The following is a 19156-nucleotide window of genomic DNA, read 5'->3' on the forward strand; positions in this document are numbered from 1 at the left end:
TTCATTCAAATGGATACCGAGTAATTATCGTTCGATGGAACTGGATGAGATTTGATATGCATAATCTTAAGGTGATTCCCTATCCGCTATATGACATCCATTTTGCTCTACATCTTATAGTTTCCATGCTCGGCGACCCATCGCCGCCTCCCGGCTTGTCTGTTTGTTTGTTTGTCTGTGTACAGGATATCTCAAAAAGTTGTGGACGGATCTGGATGAAACTTGGTGGACAGGTTGGGTGTGTGACCATGATGAAATGGTTCGATTTTGGTGAAGATCCGGATCCGGATCCGACTGCTAGAATTTTTAAGTGATTCTTCACCATTGAGAGACAGGGCTAAAAACGATATATATATATATATGGCACGATACCTCAAAAAAATGTATTGGGCCAGATATGTTCTCATGGACCAGGCATTACGTGGTGGAAGTATGCGCTCTCCCTAGTGCTCTTATTGTTATGTTCTGTAGTTTTACCAAATATGAGGGCTTTCACTGAGGAATAAAGCCTGGTGTTGGCTCAGTGGTTAGGGATCCAAGGGTCCTGAGTTCAAGCCCTGTTGGCTGCTGAATTAATACACACCAGGGGGTTGACTCAGCCTGTCATCCTTCCGAGGTTGGCAAATTGAGTACCAGCTTGCTGGGATAATTGAGCCATTCGAGTATCCTGTGACGGAGTGGCAACCTGTCCAGGATTGTGCCCAACAGCCCAGGAACCTGCTTTGGCAACACCGACACTCTCTGTGGAGAGTATGGTTCCAATTATTATTATTATTATTACTGAGGAATACAAACATAGAACAAGTTTGGCTTGGTGATATTATAATGGTCATGATTATGATGTTATTGTAAACGTTAAACAGGCAGCTCACCAGCATTGATGGTGATGTGCCAGCACCCTCAGAATATCTTCCTGGCATATCGTTGTTACATTGACCATGGAACATTTCTCTCTATGCAGGTCACCAGCTCTCCAAATTGTACAGACCTTAATTGCATCAAGGTGCCGACAGAATTCATTTCCCGACACAACTTGACTGGGACATTCACCTTTGTGGATCACCGGTGCCAGGCAGTTGTTGGCTACCACTCCCAGGTAAGATCTCAGTGGTTGTAGTGCTGAAATATTTTCTGTGTTTAGATACTGCATCTTTGTTTCAGTTTGTCAATGTATACCTTAACCAACATATACATGGCAAACCTGTTGCATTTGTCAGACATGTAAAACTTCCACCATTTGATGGATTTCACCATTTTGCCTCCAAATTGGTCAGTATTGTCATCATATAATTAAAAGCCTATCTTTTCTTCTTTGCTGAAGCCATGGTTATATTGCCAAGTGCATCGCTCACCTCTGTGGTTGTGGGATGTGGACTGTAATCATAACAATTGGAAGGGGTAGGGGGTGAACACAGGCTTACGGAACTTTGTGCGCCTCAAATTATTTGAAATCTTGTGGCGTTTCCTTATTACAGTTAAGTATCACTGCCTCCCCCACCCCCTTTACTCTTCCCTGCGCATGTAAATATATTATCCAGTGCATTGTACATGTGGTTTAATAGCATTGTCTTATATGAAAAACGTTTTTTTTCCCATTTTGCACATGTACAATTTAATAATTTGGCTTTCTTTTTATACTGTTTGGCAAGTCTAAATTGTACATGTAGTGCATGTCGCATCTTCTATTTCGTGCCAGTTACCGACGCCACCAAAGGTAGGCGGAGGTTAAGTTTTTGCCTTTGTCAGTCTGTGAACAGGATATCTCAAAAGGGTTTGGATGGATTGGGATTAAATTTGGTGGACAAGTTGGGGGTGTGATATGGACGAATTAATTAGATTTTGGTGAAGATCCAGATCCTGCTCCGATAATTTTTTAAGTGATTCTTCACCATGAAGTGATATGGCTAAAAACGATATGTAAAACTATCTCAAAAAGGTATGGATGGATTCGGATAAAACTTGGTGGACAGGTCGGGTGTGTGACGAAGAAGAATTGATTCAATTTTGGTGACGATCCGGATCCGAGAAAATTTTACACGATTCTTCACCATTGAGTGATATGTCTAAAAGCGATATATAACAAGATATCTTTAAAAAAAAGTTATGGATGGATTCGGACGAAACTTGGTAGACAGGTCGGGTGTGTGACAAGGAAGAATTGATTCAATTTTGGTGACGATCCGGATCCGAGAAAATTTTACACGATTCTTCACCATTGAGTGAGTGATATGTCTAAAAGCGATATATAACAAGATATCTTTAAAAAAAGGTATGGATGGATTCGGACGAAACTTGGTGGGCAGGTCGGGTGTGTGACAAGGAAGAATTGATTCAATTTTGGTGAGGATCCAGATCTGAATATGATGGTTTATTTTTAAAGTGATTCTTCACCATTGAGAGATGGGACCAAAACCGATTATATAGCATGATATTTCATAAAGTTGTGGATGATATATGACAAAACTCGGTGGATGAGTTGGCTCGGTGACAAGAACAAGCCGTTTAAATTTTGGTTCAGGTCCGAATCCAGATCCTGCCTATCCGAGTGATACAAAACATAAACTGTTCAGCCTGGTGGAGGTATGCACTGTACTGAATGCCATTCTAGTTGTCTATGTTTTGGAGAGGAGAGGAAAACTATATAGATTGATCCTGCTTCCCTTTTCTCTGCTTTGGTTATACATTTTCATCGTCTTGGATGTTTTGACTAAATACTAGTCAAGAGTTGACATGTTCTATGTTCGATTTACCTTGTACTCCGAACAGGAGCTTCTGGGGAAAGAGATGATTAATTTCTGTCATCCTGAGGACCAAGCACATCTCCGTGACAGCTTTCAACAGGTAATCCACCTGCGTCCTTGGCTCCAACAAAAAATATATAGAAAAACATTGTCACCACAGGTGTTGCCAATGTCTTGTTGGGTCGTTTCCTTGTTTAATGTAAATTTTTTCTTTCAAATCATGAAATACTTTGACGAGCTGAAGGAGAAACAACAGTACTCTCGGCTCTGGAGGCTACTGTTGGTGTGTGTCTGTGGACAAGATAAAGAATTATTAACTAAAAGTTGATAAGAGTATGTTGATTGGCATAAGAAACCTGGTGTGGTTGATGCATAGTTGCACCTTCAGTAGGGCAAAAAGAAAGTGCGAAAAAGAACTTATTTTTTTTCCTTGGTATTGTTATTATTATTATTATTATTATTATTATTATTATTTATTTATTTATTTCCACATTGGTGACCCTCATATAACACGGGTAATGCATTCCCGCGAAACACCGTGTTATCCGAAAACATGTTATGGGGGCAATATTTAACATGTAAAAATGGGGTATATGTTCCAAATGGGGTATATGTTCCAAATGGGGAAGATTTCAACATTTTAAGGTTTCAACCAATATAAAAACCTCAAAAAAGCAGTAAACAATGTATAGGTAGAACGTATAACAAAAACATAAAAATGAATTACTTTTTAAGAAGTGTTAACATTATTGGGGTTGGACACAGTACATATTGCTTGTGGCAGGCTTATTCAGGTGTTGCAGGCTGTCCAGTTGAGGTTGAAGACTCAGAAGATGAAATGAAGGCTGATTCGCTTGGGATTTTTTTGAAGAACTTCATAATGGAGACTTGAGTGGCTGCCTTCATTTCCTGTTTGTTGGCCTCCTTGTAACATTTCAGGAAATTCCACATCTCCCTCCGCACATTGGAACTTCTCATGCAGTCAGGATCGTGTTCATCACAAACGACTCGCCCAGAATGACGGAGCACGAACGACTCGCCCAGAATGACGGAGCACGAACGACTCGCCCAGAACGACGTGGCATGAACGACTCGCCCAGAATGACGTGGCATGAACGACTCGCCCAGAATGACGTGGCATGAACGACTCGCCCAGAATGACGGAGCACGAATGACTCGCCCAGAATGACGGAGCACGAACGACTCGCCCAGAATGACATGGCACGAACGACTCGCCCAGAATGACGTGGCACGAACGACTCGCCCGGAATGACGGAGCACGAACGACTCGCCCAGAACGACGGAGCACAAACGACTCTCCCAGAACAACGTGGCACGAATGACTCGCCCAGAACGACGTGGCACGAACGACTTGCCCAGAATGGCGTGGCACGAACGACTCACCCAGAACGACGTGGCACGAACGACTCGACCAGAACGACGTGGCACGAACGACTCGCCCAGAACGACGTGGCACGAACGACTCGCCCAGAACGACGTGGCACGAACGACTCGCCCAGAATGGTGTGGCACGAACGACTCGCCCAGAGTGACGTGGCACGAACGACTCGCCCAGAATGACGTGGCACGAATGACTCGCCCAGAACAACGTGGCACGAATGACTCGCCCAGAACGATGTACGAACGACTCGCCCAGAATGTCGGAGCACGAATGACTCGCCCAGAATGTCGGAGCACGAACGACTCGCCCAGAATGACGTGGCACGAACGACTCGCCCAGAACGATGTGGCACGAACAACTCGCCCAGAATGACGTGGCACGAACGACTCGCCCAGAACGACGTGGCACGAACGACTCGGCCAGAATGACGTGGCACGGACGACTCGCCCAGAATGACGTGGCACGGACGACTCGCCCAGAATGACGTGGCATGAATGACTCGCCCACAATGACGGGGCACGAACGACTCGCCCAGAATGACAGAGCACGAACGACTCGCCCAGAATGACGGAGCATGAACGACTCGCCCATAATGACGTGGCACAGCACAAGCATCCGCAGTGAGTGAGCAATTCGCTGAGAATGACGTAGTGCGGTTGTTGTTGTTGTTGAAGTAAATCTGTACTGTAGCGTCTTGTTGGGTCGTTTCCTTGTTTAATGTAAATTTTTTGTTTCAAATCATGAAATACTTTGACGAGCTGAAGGAGAAACAACAGTACTCTCGGCTCTGGAGGCTACTGTTGGTGTGTGTCTGTGGACAAGATAAAGAATTATTAACTAAAAGTTAATAAGAGTATGTTGATTGGCATAAGAAACCTGGTGTGGTTGATGCATAGTTGCACCTTCAGTAGGGCAAAAAGAAAGTGCGAAAAAGAACTTTTATTTTTTTTCCTTGTTATTGTTGTTATTATTATTATTATTATTATTATTTATTTATTTATTTATTTATTTATTTCCACATTGGTGACCCTCATATAACACGGGTAATGCATTCCCGCGAAACACCGTGTTATCCGAAAACATGTTATGGGGGCAATATTTAACATGTAAAAATGGGGTATATGTTCCAAATGGGGAAGATTTCAACATTTTAAGGTTTCAACCAATATAAAAACCTCAAAAAAGCAGTAAACAATGTATAGGTAGAACGTATAACAAAAACATAAAAATGAATTACTTTTTAAGAAGTGTTAACATTATTGGGGTTGGACACAGTACATATTGCTTGTGGCAGGCTTATTCAGGTGTTGCAGGCTGTCCAGTTGAGGTTGAAGACTCAGAAGATGAAATGAAGGCTGATTCGCTTGGGATTTTTTTGAAGAACTTCATAATGGAGACTTGAGTGGCTGCCTTCATTTCCTGTTTGTTGGCCTCCTTGTAACATTTCAGGAAATTCCACATCTCCCTCCGCACATTGGAACTTCTCATGCAGTCAGGATCGTGTTCATCACAAACGACTCGCCCAGAATGACGGAGCACGAACGACTCGCCCAGAATGACGGAGCACGAACGACTCGCCCAGAACGACGTGGCATGAACGACTCGCCCAGAATGACGTGGCATGAACGACTCGCCCAGAATGACGTGGCATGAACGACTCGCCCAGAATGACGGGGCATGAACGACTCGCCCAGAATGACGGGGCATGAACGACTCGCCCAGAATGACGAAGCACGAACGTCTCGCCCAGAATGATGGAGCACGAACGACTCGCCCAGAATGACGGAGCACGAACGACTCGCCCAGAATGATGGAGCACGAACGACTCGCCCAGAATGACGGAGCACGAACGACTCGCCCAGAATGACGGGGCACGAACGACTCGCCCAGAATGACGGAGCACGAACGACTCGCCCAGAATGACGGAGCACGAACGACTCGCCCAGAATGACGGAGCACGAATGACTCGCCCAGAATGACGGAGCACGAACGACTCGCCCAGAATGACATGGCACGAACGACTCGCCCAGAATGACGTGGCACGAACGACTCGCCCGGAATGACGGAGCACGAACGACTCGCCCAGAACGACGGAGCACAAACGACTCTCCCAGAACAACGTGGCACGAATGACTCGCCCAGAACGACGTGGCACGAACGACTTGCCCAGAATGGCGTGGCACGAACGACTCACCCAGAACGACGTGGCACGAACGACTCGACCAGAACGACGTGGCACGAACGACTCGCCCAGAACGACGTGGCACGAACGACTCGCCCAGAACGACGTGGCACGAACGACTCGCCCAGAATGGTGTGGCACGAACGACTCGCCCAGAGTGACGTGGCACGAACGACTCGCCCAGAATGACGTGGCACGAATGACTCGCCCAGAACAACGTGGCACGAATGACTCGCCCAGAACGATGTGGTACGAACGACTCGCCCAGAATGTCGGAGCACGAATGACTCGCCCAGAATGTCGGAGCACGAACGACTCGCCCAGAATGACGTGGCACGAACGACTCGCCCAGAACGATGTGGCACGAACGACTCGCCCAGAATGACGTGGCACGAACGACTCGCCCAGAACGACGTGGCACGAACGACTCGGCCAGAATGACGTGGCACGGACGACTCGCCCAGAATGACGTGGCACGGACGACTCGCCCAGAATGACGTGGCATGAATGACTCGCCCACAATGACGGGGCACGAACGACTCGCCCAGAATGACGGAGCATGAACGACTCGCCCATAATGACGTGGCACAGCACAAGCATCCGCAGTGAGTGAGCAATTCGCTGAGAATGACGTAGTGCGGTTGTTGTTGTTGTTGAAGTAAATCTGTACTGTAGCGTAAACGTGTTGTCAGAACACGTGTTATATGAGGGTTATATACAGTATGTGTATGTACAGTTGAGGCCAAAATAAATGGAAACCCCAATATAAAGTCACTTAATAGGGCGTCAGGCCACCATGTGTACTGTGTCGCCAGTATGGCCTTTATGCACAATGGCATAGTCCACCAGCATCTGGAATTCTGTATGAGAGATGCGGCACCATTGTTCCACGAGAAAGTCAATCAACTCACACCTGTTTGATGGAGGTGGAAAACGCTGTCTCAGGCATCGTTCCAGAATATCTCATAAATGCTCGATTGCGTTCATATCTGGTGACTGAGAAGGCTTTGCTATTTGGATAACATCAGTGTCATGCTCATTAAACCATTGGTCGTCAGTTGACCACGCGAGCTCTGTGAAGATGATCACTCTGTACAAATAAGGAGTGATTGGCATTGACCTTGTCTTCTAAGGGAATGACTGCACCAGAAAAATGACAGGAAAATGTGCCCCACGACATTACAGAACCACCTGAACCCTTCAACATGGTGAAGAAGACAACTTGTGAAGAATGATTTATCTGACCATATCAAATTTCTCCACTGCTATGTAGTCCATTGCCTGTGCTCTTTACACCACTGAACTCACAAACGTGCATTGCTCGGTGTGTTGAGCGGTTTGTGCACTGCAACCCGACAATGGTATCCTGCTCTGTGGAGTTCTCGGCGGACCGTTTTTTTTATGAAACTGGCTGCTCACACCCCATGTTGCAATTTACAGTCAATTGATCTGTCGTTACTCGCCTGCTTTGCATTGCACTTTAAATTAATGCACAAATTTCATGATCCTGGAGTATGTGCTTCCTCCCACTGTTTCCATTTGCTGATGATGTCTTTCCTTCGGAGTTCCATGACGCGTCACCTTAGACACTGTTGCTCATGAAATATCAGCAAGCTGAGCTGTCTTTGTCACTGAAGCTCCAACCAAACGCACCCCAACAATCACCCATCTTTCAAAGTCACTGAGGTCTCCTCTTACAGCCATGCTCGCCATGATTAGAGGCAACCAGGCGTGTGCAGAATTTTTTCACATGACCCTAAGCATGCTGGTATGTTATTTGCTTAATTAACACATGGGTCACACCTGTGTGGAAGCTGTTCTTTTCAATATATTTGGGGTCCCTCATTTACCCAGGTGTTTCCATTTTTTTGTCCACTGCCTGTGAATTAATTTATGTGTGTCTGTATGAGCCGTACTTACAGTGCCGAGAGAAAGTATTGTTGCGAATTCACGCCCGCCGGCGTGCGATCGGCCACGTAACTTGAATCGCGGCACGTCGCCCACCGGACGGACAATTCAGTCGTGACCCTCTCGGAACAACGCCGGGAGCTAGTCACGGGTGGGTCTTTCGACCTCACCACAATCGTGCCAATCGGCCACCCGTGTAGGATAGGGTTGTTCGCCAAACTCGACCTACCTAAGTACCTACGCGGATGGTTAATTGGGCGATCATACCTCTCCGCAGGTCGACTTCGGACATGAACCCCTTAAGCAGTTCGTTCCGTACTGCAGAGATAACCGAGCAGAGTTATCGTCGACCTCGACGGTTCAGATTAGTTACCGGGAACTTACACCCACTACCAATCTCTTACGCGATGCAGGATGGAGAGTTAATAAAAAGAAAGGAGACGAAGCAGAGCGGGAACAGTTCAACAAGCAAGCATTTTATTGCGCGACACATGGACACAAAGCAAGCACGTATATTCAAGCACAGTAATAATAATAAAAGGCACGTCTTCAAGCACAGAAAGAAACAGTAAAAAAGAGATACTACCGACTAAGACTGACACACGGCAACACTTACGCAGTTTTACTTACAGACGGCGCCACCACAGGCATTTACACAAAAAGCAAAGGAAAAAGAAAGCCACCTCATAAGCGAGGGGGCAGACAGGTCTGTAGAGCAAATGTACACGTGAATCCTGGAGGATCGGCCAGGTCCACGAGACCGGGGAGGTCTTACCCGCGTCCTCGTGACGCGATGGCGGGCAAGCCGCAATGTTCGCGCCACTGCGCCCTGACTCCGTGCCCTGGCGTGGTCGGCGAGTCCTCTCCGGCGTGCTCCGCGCGAGTGGTCCCGTTGGCACCACGTTTAGGGTGGGGGGACGGGGGGGCCCCCACAGCACTACCTCAGCGCGAGTGGGGGGGGGAATCGTTAATGCTCAGGGAGAGGGGTATGGCTGGCTGGCCTGGATCTCGTGACGAGTCAAGCGACCCCCACACTGCAACCTCGTCGCCGTCCGCCGTCTTCCCTGTAGCTCCTCCGCAACTTCTCTCCAAGCTCAACTTCACCCTCTTTTAGTTCCACACTCCCGCCACGCGAGTCGCCTTGCGCTCGTATCTTTATAGGTCTCAGGAGGAGCCGATATGCAAATATGCGGACCAAAACGCGAAACGGGCCACGCCACCCTCTGTTCAGCCATTGGTCGGGCAAAAAGGGGCGTGAACCTCCCTTGATCCACATATTTGCATAAACGGACTTCACATACACGCGCTTGGAGGCGGGGCCAAGCCGCCTTGCGTTCGCCCATTGGACGGAGGGGAAGTGGGCGTGAAGCATTTTGGATCCGAATTTTCCCCTCGGAAAGGCCGCCATTCGCGCTCGCGGCTCGGTGCTTTTGGCACCAATCGCCGAACGGGCCCAAGACAGCCCGACGTTCAGTGTTCACAGGTGGTGCGGTTGTTGGTTGTGAAGGAGAAAGGCGAAGGTGGTGGAGGTGGCATGGTTGTAGTGTGGTTGGCGCTGTGGTGGGGATGGCGTGGTTGCTGAGATGCTGTTTGTTTGAAATAAAAGATCGAACAGAAAATGGCTAACTCAAAGCGTCGCAGCCTGGATGGATCACATAAATTCCCTCTATACAACGGGTTTGGGCTAACTACACATGGACTTATCGAGATATCTCACCTGAGGACTCTATGGTGTAATGTGAATTTCCACAACCGTAACAGTATACACCCCCTTTCAAAATTTTCACCTTTTGTTGCCTAATAGCCTGGAATTAAATGACATTAAATCAGACTTTTTCCAACTTTATTTACACATCATAACCCACAACTTCCAAGTGAAAAACAAATTCGACAAATTCCAGAAAATTAACTTAAAATACAAAACTACAATATCTTGGTTGGATAAGTCCTTATATATAACAATTGTACATTAGCTTAGGTGTAACCCATCACCTTCAAAATCATACGCCAAGCTAATTGGCCTCCACCTGTGTTAAATTGCAGTGATTCTGATCATTTCATCATAAAATCAGCTGTTCCTGTAGGTTGCCTCTGCTGGGTAATGCATTTCACAGCAAAGACCATGATTATATATCAAGGAGCTTTCAAAAGTCCTCTTGGATAATGGTGTGGAAAGGCACAGATCAGGGGATGGGTATAAACATATTTCAAAGGCCTTGAGTATCCCTTGGAGCACAGTCAAGACAATCATGAAGAAGTCGAAGGCGTATGGTACCACCAAGTCCCTGCCCAAATCAAACCGTCCCTCCAAACTGGAGGACTAAGTAAGGAGACTGATCAGAGAGGCCACCCACATTGCTTCACACCCACATTAACCAAGAGGTTAATGGCAACTTAGAAAGAGCTACAGGCCTTTATGGGCAAAGACTGGTCACTGTGTGCATGTGACAATATCCCAAGCACTCCACAAGTATGGCCTGTACGGTAGGGTGGCAAGAACGAAACCATTACTCAAAAAAGCCCACCTTGAGTCCTGTTTGAGGTATGCAAAAAACCAGTCCGGAGATTCTGAAGCCATGTGGCAAAAAGTTTTGTTGTCTGACGAAACCAGGATGGAACTTTTTGGCCTAAATGCAAAACGTTACGTTTGGCGCAAATTCGACACAGCACATCATCCAAAGAACACCATCCCTACTGTGAAGCATGGTGGTGGCAGCATCATGTCATGGGGATGTTTCTCATCAGCAGGGACTGGGGCACTTGTCAGGACAGAAGGGAAAATGGTTGGAGAAAATTACAGAAAAATCATTGAGGAAAACCTGCTGACCTCTGCAAAAAAGCTGAAATTGGGATGGAAGTTCACCTTTTAGCGTAACAATGACCCGAAGCACACAGCCAAAGCTACACTGGAGTGGCAAAGGAAAAAAAAGATAAATGTACTTGAATGGCCTAGTCAGAGCCCTGACCTAAATCCAATCGAAAATCTGTGGCATGACTTGAAGATTGCTGTCCATCAACATTCCCCATGCAACTTCACTGAGCTTGAACAGTTTTGTACAGAAGAATGGGCAAATATTGCCAATCAAGGTGTGCAAAGTAAAGATATATATATATGAGGCCCCGTGAGGAGGAGTGATGCAAGCGACATTTTTTAATGATATAATGATGATAGGCTCGGATGATTGGGTTAGGGTTAAAATAGTGTTATGTGGCATTAACTCCAAAATGGCCGATGTGTCCCTTACATCACTCCTCCTCGCGGCACTATATATATATATATATATATATATATATATATATATATATATATATATATATATATATATATATATATATATATATATATATATATATAGAGAGAGAGAGAGAGAGAGAGAGAGAGAGAGAGAGAGAGACAGAGAGAGAGAGAGAGAGAGAGAGAGAGAGAGAGAGAGAGAGAGAGAGAGATAGAGAGAGAGAGAGATAGAGAGATAGAGAGATAGAGAGATAGAGAGATAGAGAGATAGAGAGATAGAGAGATAGAGAGATAGAGAGATAGAGAGATAGAGAGATAGATAGAGACCATACTCTGTGCAGAGTGTTGGTGTTGCCTAAGCAGTCTCCTTGGCTATTGGGCACAATCCTGGACGGGTCGCCACTCCGACACAGTATTCCAGCATGCCAGCACTCATTTTGCCGACCTCGGAAGAATGACAGGTCGAGTTATTAATTCAACAGCTGAGCTGGATCCAAAGCCTGCCACCCTAACCATTAAGCCAACACCAGGCATATCCCAACAGATTCACAGCTGTAATTGCTGTCAAAGGTGCTTCCACCAAGTATTAACTCAGGGGGGTCGACACTTATCCAACCAAGATACTCTAGTTTTGTATTTTTAATTCATTTTCTGAAATTTGTAGAATTTGTTGTTCACTTGGAAGTTGTGGGATACAATGTGTAAATAAAGGTGGAAAATGTCTGATTTAATGAAATTTAATTCCAGGCGACAAGGCAACAAAAGGTGAACATTTTGAAAGGGGGTGTGGACTTTCTATAGACACTGTGTATGACATACGCATGCATTCAGCTCATGTATATATAGAGTATGGAAAACCGTGTATCGACGTTCACTTTGAGAAATTTAAACAAGGACAAAGCGTCCGAAAAATATTTTATCACAACAAGTAATTACAAATTGCCAGGTAACTAATATGTTTATTGTCTCCTGATGATGGTTTCCTGAATACCGTCAGAAGGAGGAAGATGGCAAAATATTGCCACTGGAACAGAATACCTGGTAGTGTGGTGTTATCTTTTATTGAAGGATGGACAGAGGGGAAGAACAGAATTGGTCATCCCACCATAACTTTGGTGGATAATTTCTAAGTTTTGGGCTGTTGGTGGGCTATCCATTTTAAGAGACTGCGCTTTCTATCGCCAACGGCCACCTCTAGCAACTATGGTGTTAATAATAATAATAACTAGCCAAACCCGCGTTCTGCGCAAAGTTTCGAAAGTGAGAGTTCGTTAGGGCGTCAATATATCCAGTGTTCACAATGTGATTTATCGAAGTTTCTTGTTACATTTTTGTGTCAAATTCACCTTCTGAGGTAGTCAGCATGTGCAGAAGAGGGTTTTACATTGCAGATGCTGTTTTCTCGAAGTGGCATTACAACTCTCAGCGGTGACGTCTGTCGACCACAGATGTAATGACATCAGCGAATGACCGAAGATGTCATGACGTCATTACGCCTGGCAGTGGTGATGTCACACGTCGCCATGCAAACGAATGTAAAAATTAGAAAATCGCCCCAAATTCCCAAACCTGTCCGTCTGGCGCGATCTCACACAGCCCATGCTATTCATTAGACCACAGACCACCCGCATGCCGAAAGTGGCGACAATCCGTTCAGCAGTTTCAGAGGAGAAACTTCAAATTGCGTGCAGACGTTAACAGAAATAATGAATAACGAGCCGAAACCCCGTCACAGACGGATTCCGTTCATTCAACCACCCTCACCAGCTCACCCACATTCGAGGGACATGGACTGGACAGAGCGTGCTTGCCCCTGCCTACTCATTCCCCGCCCCTGCCCCCATACCCCCCCACCTTCAATTTGCTTACCCCCGCCCCCGCCCCCGCCTCTTCACTCCCCGCCCCCGTCTCTTGATTCCCCGCCCCACTTGCCCCCGCCCCTGTCCACCCCCTCACACTCAACCCCGCCTAATTCACCCCAGCCCCCGCCCCATTTCCCCCCGTCTCCCACTTTCAATTTGCTTACCCCCGCCCCCGCCTCTTCACTCCCCGCCCCCGTCTCTTGATTCCCCGCCCCACTTGCCCCCGCCCCCTGTCTACCCCCTCACACTCAACCCCGCCTAATTCACCCCAGCCCCCGCCCCATTTCCCCCCGTCTCCCACTTTCAATTTGCTTACCCCCACCCAAAAATTTGCTTACCTTGCCTCCCGCCTCTTCACTCTCTGCCCCCGTCTCTTCATCCCCCGCCCCCGCCTCTTCACTCCTCGCCCCCGTCTCAACGAAAAGTGTTTATTCTGCTTCAGAGTTGAAGGTTGACTATTGTCACGATGTGCGATGCACTCTTACAGGTACGAAGTTTCTTTCAGTCCAGATCATAGTACCGAGAAAAACGTGACGTGACGTGACGCGACCGCTAGGAGGAGCACAAAATTGGTCCTTCAGTATTAATATATAGATAATAATAATAATGTGTGAATTAAAGTTGGTGTGCTCAAAAATAAAAATCAAATCCATGTAACCAAAATATTCCCAACAAATATGGCCTCAGATACTGAGTTGGTATTCTCAAAACAAGGAAACCTACTCTCATACTTTCCCTGTTGATATTTCTTCCTGATGAAGTTGAACCTGTTCTCCTAAGAGATTGGTTGAGTGGTTATTTGTGTTTATGGCTTCTGAAATTATCATGAAAAGTGTCCTTTTGCAGTATTTTCCCTTTTAACCCTCGCCAAAGAAGAGGGTATTGCATTTCGATCTGTTTACTTGGCGAAATCTTCGATTTTGTCAAGTATGTTGGTCTGTTCTGTTTGTTGGTTTGTTTGTTTGTCCGGTCGTCTACAGCCCAAACGGCTGGACCAGTCGTTCTTAAAATTTTACACCTGATAGGCAATCCACCTGAGACGGTCCGCATCCAAACCCCGTCTTCATGGGACTAAACGTCACGACGTGACGTCACACAACGTGAAAACACATTTTTGGACATAACTCAGTGACCGGAAGTCGTAGCGACTTCCGGTTGATGCCAAATTAAACTTCATTCAAATATCTAAATGATTACTAAATGCATCTTATTACAATTTACGCATAGTTTTTGCAAGCGTATGACGTCAAAGTTTTGCCTATTGACATCATTTAAAAAAAATATTTATGCTCCTGTGCAGCCGAAACTACTGAAGTAATCGTTCTCAAATTTTAACACGTGATAGCCAATCTTGCTTAAATAGTCTGGGATCAAATCACGTCATAATCGCACTTCACGTCACGACGTTACGTCAAAAAAGGTGAAAACAAGCTTTTGAACATAACTCAGTAACCGGAAGTCGTAGCGACTTCCTGTTGACGCCAAAACAAACTTCAATGGAATATCTAAATGTTTTAAAATGCATGTTAGTACAAATTATGCACAGTTTTCGCAAGCGTATGATGTCAAAGTTTTTAGCTATTGGTGTGATTTTAAAAAAATTCTATTCGTTCTACAGGTCACAATTCTTAACCGATTTGGATGAAATTTTAACAGCTGATATAAATCCACGGTGCAAAAAGATTTGTGACTTTTGGTGATGTTCAATATCAGGATCTGGATTCTGCATCACTTTATATTATCGCTCATTATAAACCAATGGGGAATTTTGTGAATTACACATGGCTATTTCTCAAACAGTTTTGCACTTGTTATATTGAAACTTGTACTGTCTATTTATGCATGTAATATTAACATGTGTACAAAGTTTGATCAAAATTGACCCAAGGTCAAGGTCAGGGTCACCCAAAACATGAAAAACACACATATTAAATACCTATTTTTGTTTTACAACATATTTCAAACCTGATAACGGGATCGTAAAGCTGGTTGAAAAGCAATGTTCCGAGGTATTTTCAAATATTTTCTACGATCAGAATGAAGGCAACAAGCACCGATGATAAGTTGTTGAATGTCACATGGTGGCTTTAAATGAGTTGTGAAAATTTTCAATCTGCTGCCGTTACCATGACAACGCGCGCCTGATAATTGTCATTTGTGACGTCACGTCATTTTATTAATGTACGAACAAATAAACACCACACATTCCATGACATTACAGCTTGGACCACCACACGGAAAGGTCAACTAATTCGCCAAGTGTCGTGCTTAGCACGATTTTTCATTTGTCTGTTTGTTTGTCCGCACAGAACTTTCGTGTTTTTCTCCACAACCGCTTGTCGGATTGAGACGAAATTTTCACCATTGGTGCGACTACTCATGTAGAATGTTGTAATGATAATTATGATGTCATAGGTCACCTGGTGTGGCAGCCATATTGGAAAATTGGGAAAAATTTGGACCTCTGTATCTCTGAAACCGCACCAAGGAAAAATTTGAAACTTGGCACAGAGCAAATACTCCTCATGGGGAATGGGTGATTTTTTTCATGACGTCATGGGTGCTTTCGTTATGACATCATAATTGCATATGTAGAACGCCAAATCCGATCAGTATGAAAATTTGTGAGGGTCATCTCGGGATAAAATTATCCACAGAAAAAATTTTTGATGACGTCATCAGTCACGTGTTTAGACCGCCACATTGGTATTTTTTTAAAACCTTCAAAAATCTTCTTCTCTGAAATGGCTGAACAGATCGAGATGAAACTTTACACATATGACCACCTGTCCATGAGAAACAAAAGGCTCACACATATGATGTCATAGGTTACATCGTTTGGCAGCCACATTGTATTTACCCTAAAACCAATAAATATGCACCACTCAAAAGAAGTCTTGGTGAGGGTCTGCAATCTCCGATTGCTCTTTTTCTTGTTCTTTTGTGTTTTCTCAAACTGAAGCACCCTCACACAATAATACACAGATTGTTTATATGACTCATGTATATTTGGTGAGAAATTGAAAGCAGAAATGAAAACGGTTAACACAAGTGTGATCCTCAAATCTTATTCCTTGCCCACCTTGGTGCTATAACCATTGGGAGCATTACTCAGGTTTTGCAGCTTCTTCTCGATGTACAGATTATGGAAATGCTGCGTGCAATCACCATCAACCTCTTTAGTCCACTGCATGATGAAGGCCTTCCTCAACGTGGTCTATTCTGTCCTGTCCACCACAATTTGAGGCCATTGTGCCCCAGTAAATTTTTCAATTTCTCCTCTTCATCTGATCTTTGGTCGACCTCTTCTTCTTTCAGGGTCTTCTCTCGGATTCCAGTTTTGTGACTCTTGTTGTTCATTCTTCTTGTTATGTATCCAGCCTAGTTCCCTTTTCATTTGTTGTTTGTAACCAGAATGTCAAGGAATTTTGTTTTCTGCCTGATACATTGTACAATCAATTCTGGCCAAAAATATGCTGATAACCATAATGACTGGCAAATTTGTGTGAATTTTATGGACGCAGCCTGTCTTGAAATTGAAGACTTGAGCACTTCTTAATCTTTAAACCAAGTCTTTAATTTTACCTCTCACCATAACCAAACAGTTTTTGGACTGACGATTTCAACAAGCATTTCCATCCTCTCATTGGGTTTTTTTTTTTAATTTAATTTTATTGTTTTTTTTCCTCAAATCATTTTTGTCCTTCTGCCTTACCATGTCGTACAACACTTGTTCACTTCACGGTGCAATATCTCCCTTTTAGGTGCTTAAGCTGAAGGGCCAGGTGTTGTCAGTGATGTTTAGGTTTCGTAGTCGCACTGGGGACTGGCTTTGGCTGCGCACGAGCTCTTTCACTTTCCAGAACCCTTTCTCAGATGAGATTGAATACATCGTCTGCACCAACACCACCAAGTGAGGTTTACAATGTTCTTCATTGACTCCTTTCATCATCACAGCTTCTCTCCTTATTTCCATCCCCATCCTGTGAAAGAACCTGAAGCTATGTTTTTTTTTATCTCACATTGCACCACCTCTCCCTCTCTCTCCTTGTCAGACAAATACAGCAGCAGGGTGCCGATTCCAGTCACATTCCTCGGCCAAGCCTCCCGCAGTTTGATGGTACACAGGTGTGTGTTGTGCACTGCACTCTGTAACTTTACCCATGTTTTGTTTCGTGACCAGTGGTAATTGTTAATCCAAGCCCTTGTTTTTATGTCAATAAAATTGATATGTTTTTTTTTTTTGTGTAACCGAAGGCAGTCTGGCTCTCACGTTTACAACAATCCAACTGTAATTTGCTGAGCTGTCTATCTTTACCAAACCAAGCCTTGTTGGTGACCTGAAATATGAGTGGCAAAAAGGAAAGTGGGTCATAAAGGGCAGAAGAGAGAATGGGTGGTTATGGTAAAAAGCATGAGATATTCTGTCCACTGACTATTCCACTATTTCAGTGCATTGTGGGTTTGCCTGCTGTGTGCGAGATTATTTGGGGGGATGTCATTCAGGATGTCTTAGGTTTTGTTTTTCTTTATGGGCATTATACAGTAATTCTGTGGCTCCTTTCATGACATAAATAATACATGAATAGACAATGGGGAAGTGATTCCTTTTCACAATCATATTATCTGAGCAAAAATAATGAGTTCATCAAATGAGTTCAAATAATTCATCATTTTGACTCTTCTATATTTGCTGTGGAAACATTCCACCACAATCTGTAAACTGAATATTAACTTTGTGACATAATTGGAGGAGAAGACATAACTTGGAATTGCACAAGTTATCTATCAAAGTAATGATTTCCTGTGTGGTGTCCATCCATTTCTCTGTGATGTTGATTATGCATTAATCAATCGGTGAGGATGGCTGACGGCTCTTCACAGAGAAACTAGAAGGGCGCTCAGTAGAGCGCATACCTCGCCACGTAATGCCTGATCCACCAGAACATATCGGGCCCAATACATTTTTAAAATATGCTATATAATCGTTTTTGGCACTATCTTTCAATGGTGAAGAATCACTTTTAAATTAAATAATTATCTTATCCAGATCCGCATTTGGATCGCCGCCAAAATCGAATCAATTCTTCCGTGTCACACACCCAACATATCCACCAAGTTTCATCCGAATCCGTCCACAACTTTTTTGAGATATCGTGCTTTATATTCTTTTTGGCCCTATCTCTCAATGGTGAAGAATCACTTAAAAAATTCTCGTAGTCAGATCCGGATCCAGATCTTCACCAAAATCAAATCAGTTCGTCCTTGTCACACACCCAACCTATCCACCAAATTTCATCCGGATCCGTCCACAACTTTTTGAGATATCCTGCACAAACACAGACCAACAAACAGAGACAAACAAACAAGAAGACATCGTGCAGAGCACGAAACTTGCAAAATCCATAAAACAAATTTGACCTCAAAAATCATTGGTTGTTTATTTCAGTGACCAAATATGCAACTCCTCTTCAAATTTCAAGTCAATCGGATGAAAAATGACAATTTTTTGAAATTCGGTCGATGTTGACCTCAAAAATAATTGGTGGTTGAATGCAGTGACCTGATATGCCAATCCTCTTCAAATTATTTGTCAATGAGATGAAAATTGATGGTTTTAGAAATAACACTTTAGTTGTTGACCTTTTGGTACATGTTGACCTCAAAAATAATTGGTGGTTGAATTCCGTGACCTGAAATATAAATCCTCTTCAAATTTCAAGTCAATCGGATGAAAATTGAGGATTTTTGAAATACTATCTAAGTTGTTGACCTTTCTTGACCTTTTGACCTCAAAAACAATAGGCTTCTTCCTTATGACAAACT

The 19156-nt window shown here is 44.4% G+C and overlaps 1 protein-coding gene and 1 long non-coding RNA gene across 5 annotated transcripts in view; one reads left to right on the plus strand and one right to left on the minus strand.

Moving 5' to 3' along the window:
* The window catches only part of LOC147021962 (aryl hydrocarbon receptor nuclear translocator 2-like), a 150956-nt gene that overhangs the window by 75393 nt on the left and 56407 nt on the right, over positions 1 to 19156 (plus strand). For all 4 annotated transcript variants that reach the window (XM_085892451.1, XM_085892450.1, XM_085892448.1 and 1 more), the window contains exons 11-14: positions 962 to 1096; positions 2767 to 2841; positions 17095 to 17243; positions 17386 to 17458. In XM_085892451.1, the coding sequence (XP_085748577.1) occupies positions 962 to 1096; positions 2767 to 2841; positions 17095 to 17243; positions 17386 to 17458 (432 nt within the window). The remainder of the gene's footprint in view (positions 1 to 961; positions 1097 to 2766; positions 2842 to 17094; positions 17244 to 17385; positions 17459 to 19156) is intronic.
* Positions 1 to 19156, minus strand: part of LOC147021963 (uncharacterized) — a 71161-nt gene that overhangs the window by 13055 nt on the left and 38950 nt on the right. The window lies entirely within an intron of this gene.

The sequence above is a fragment of the Eptatretus burgeri genome, chromosome 8, assembly GCF_056783735.1.
Source record: "Eptatretus burgeri isolate ZD-2024b chromosome 8, Ebu_testis_v1, whole genome shotgun sequence".
Classification (NCBI taxonomy): domain Eukaryota; kingdom Metazoa; phylum Chordata; class Myxini; order Myxiniformes; family Myxinidae; genus Eptatretus; species Eptatretus burgeri.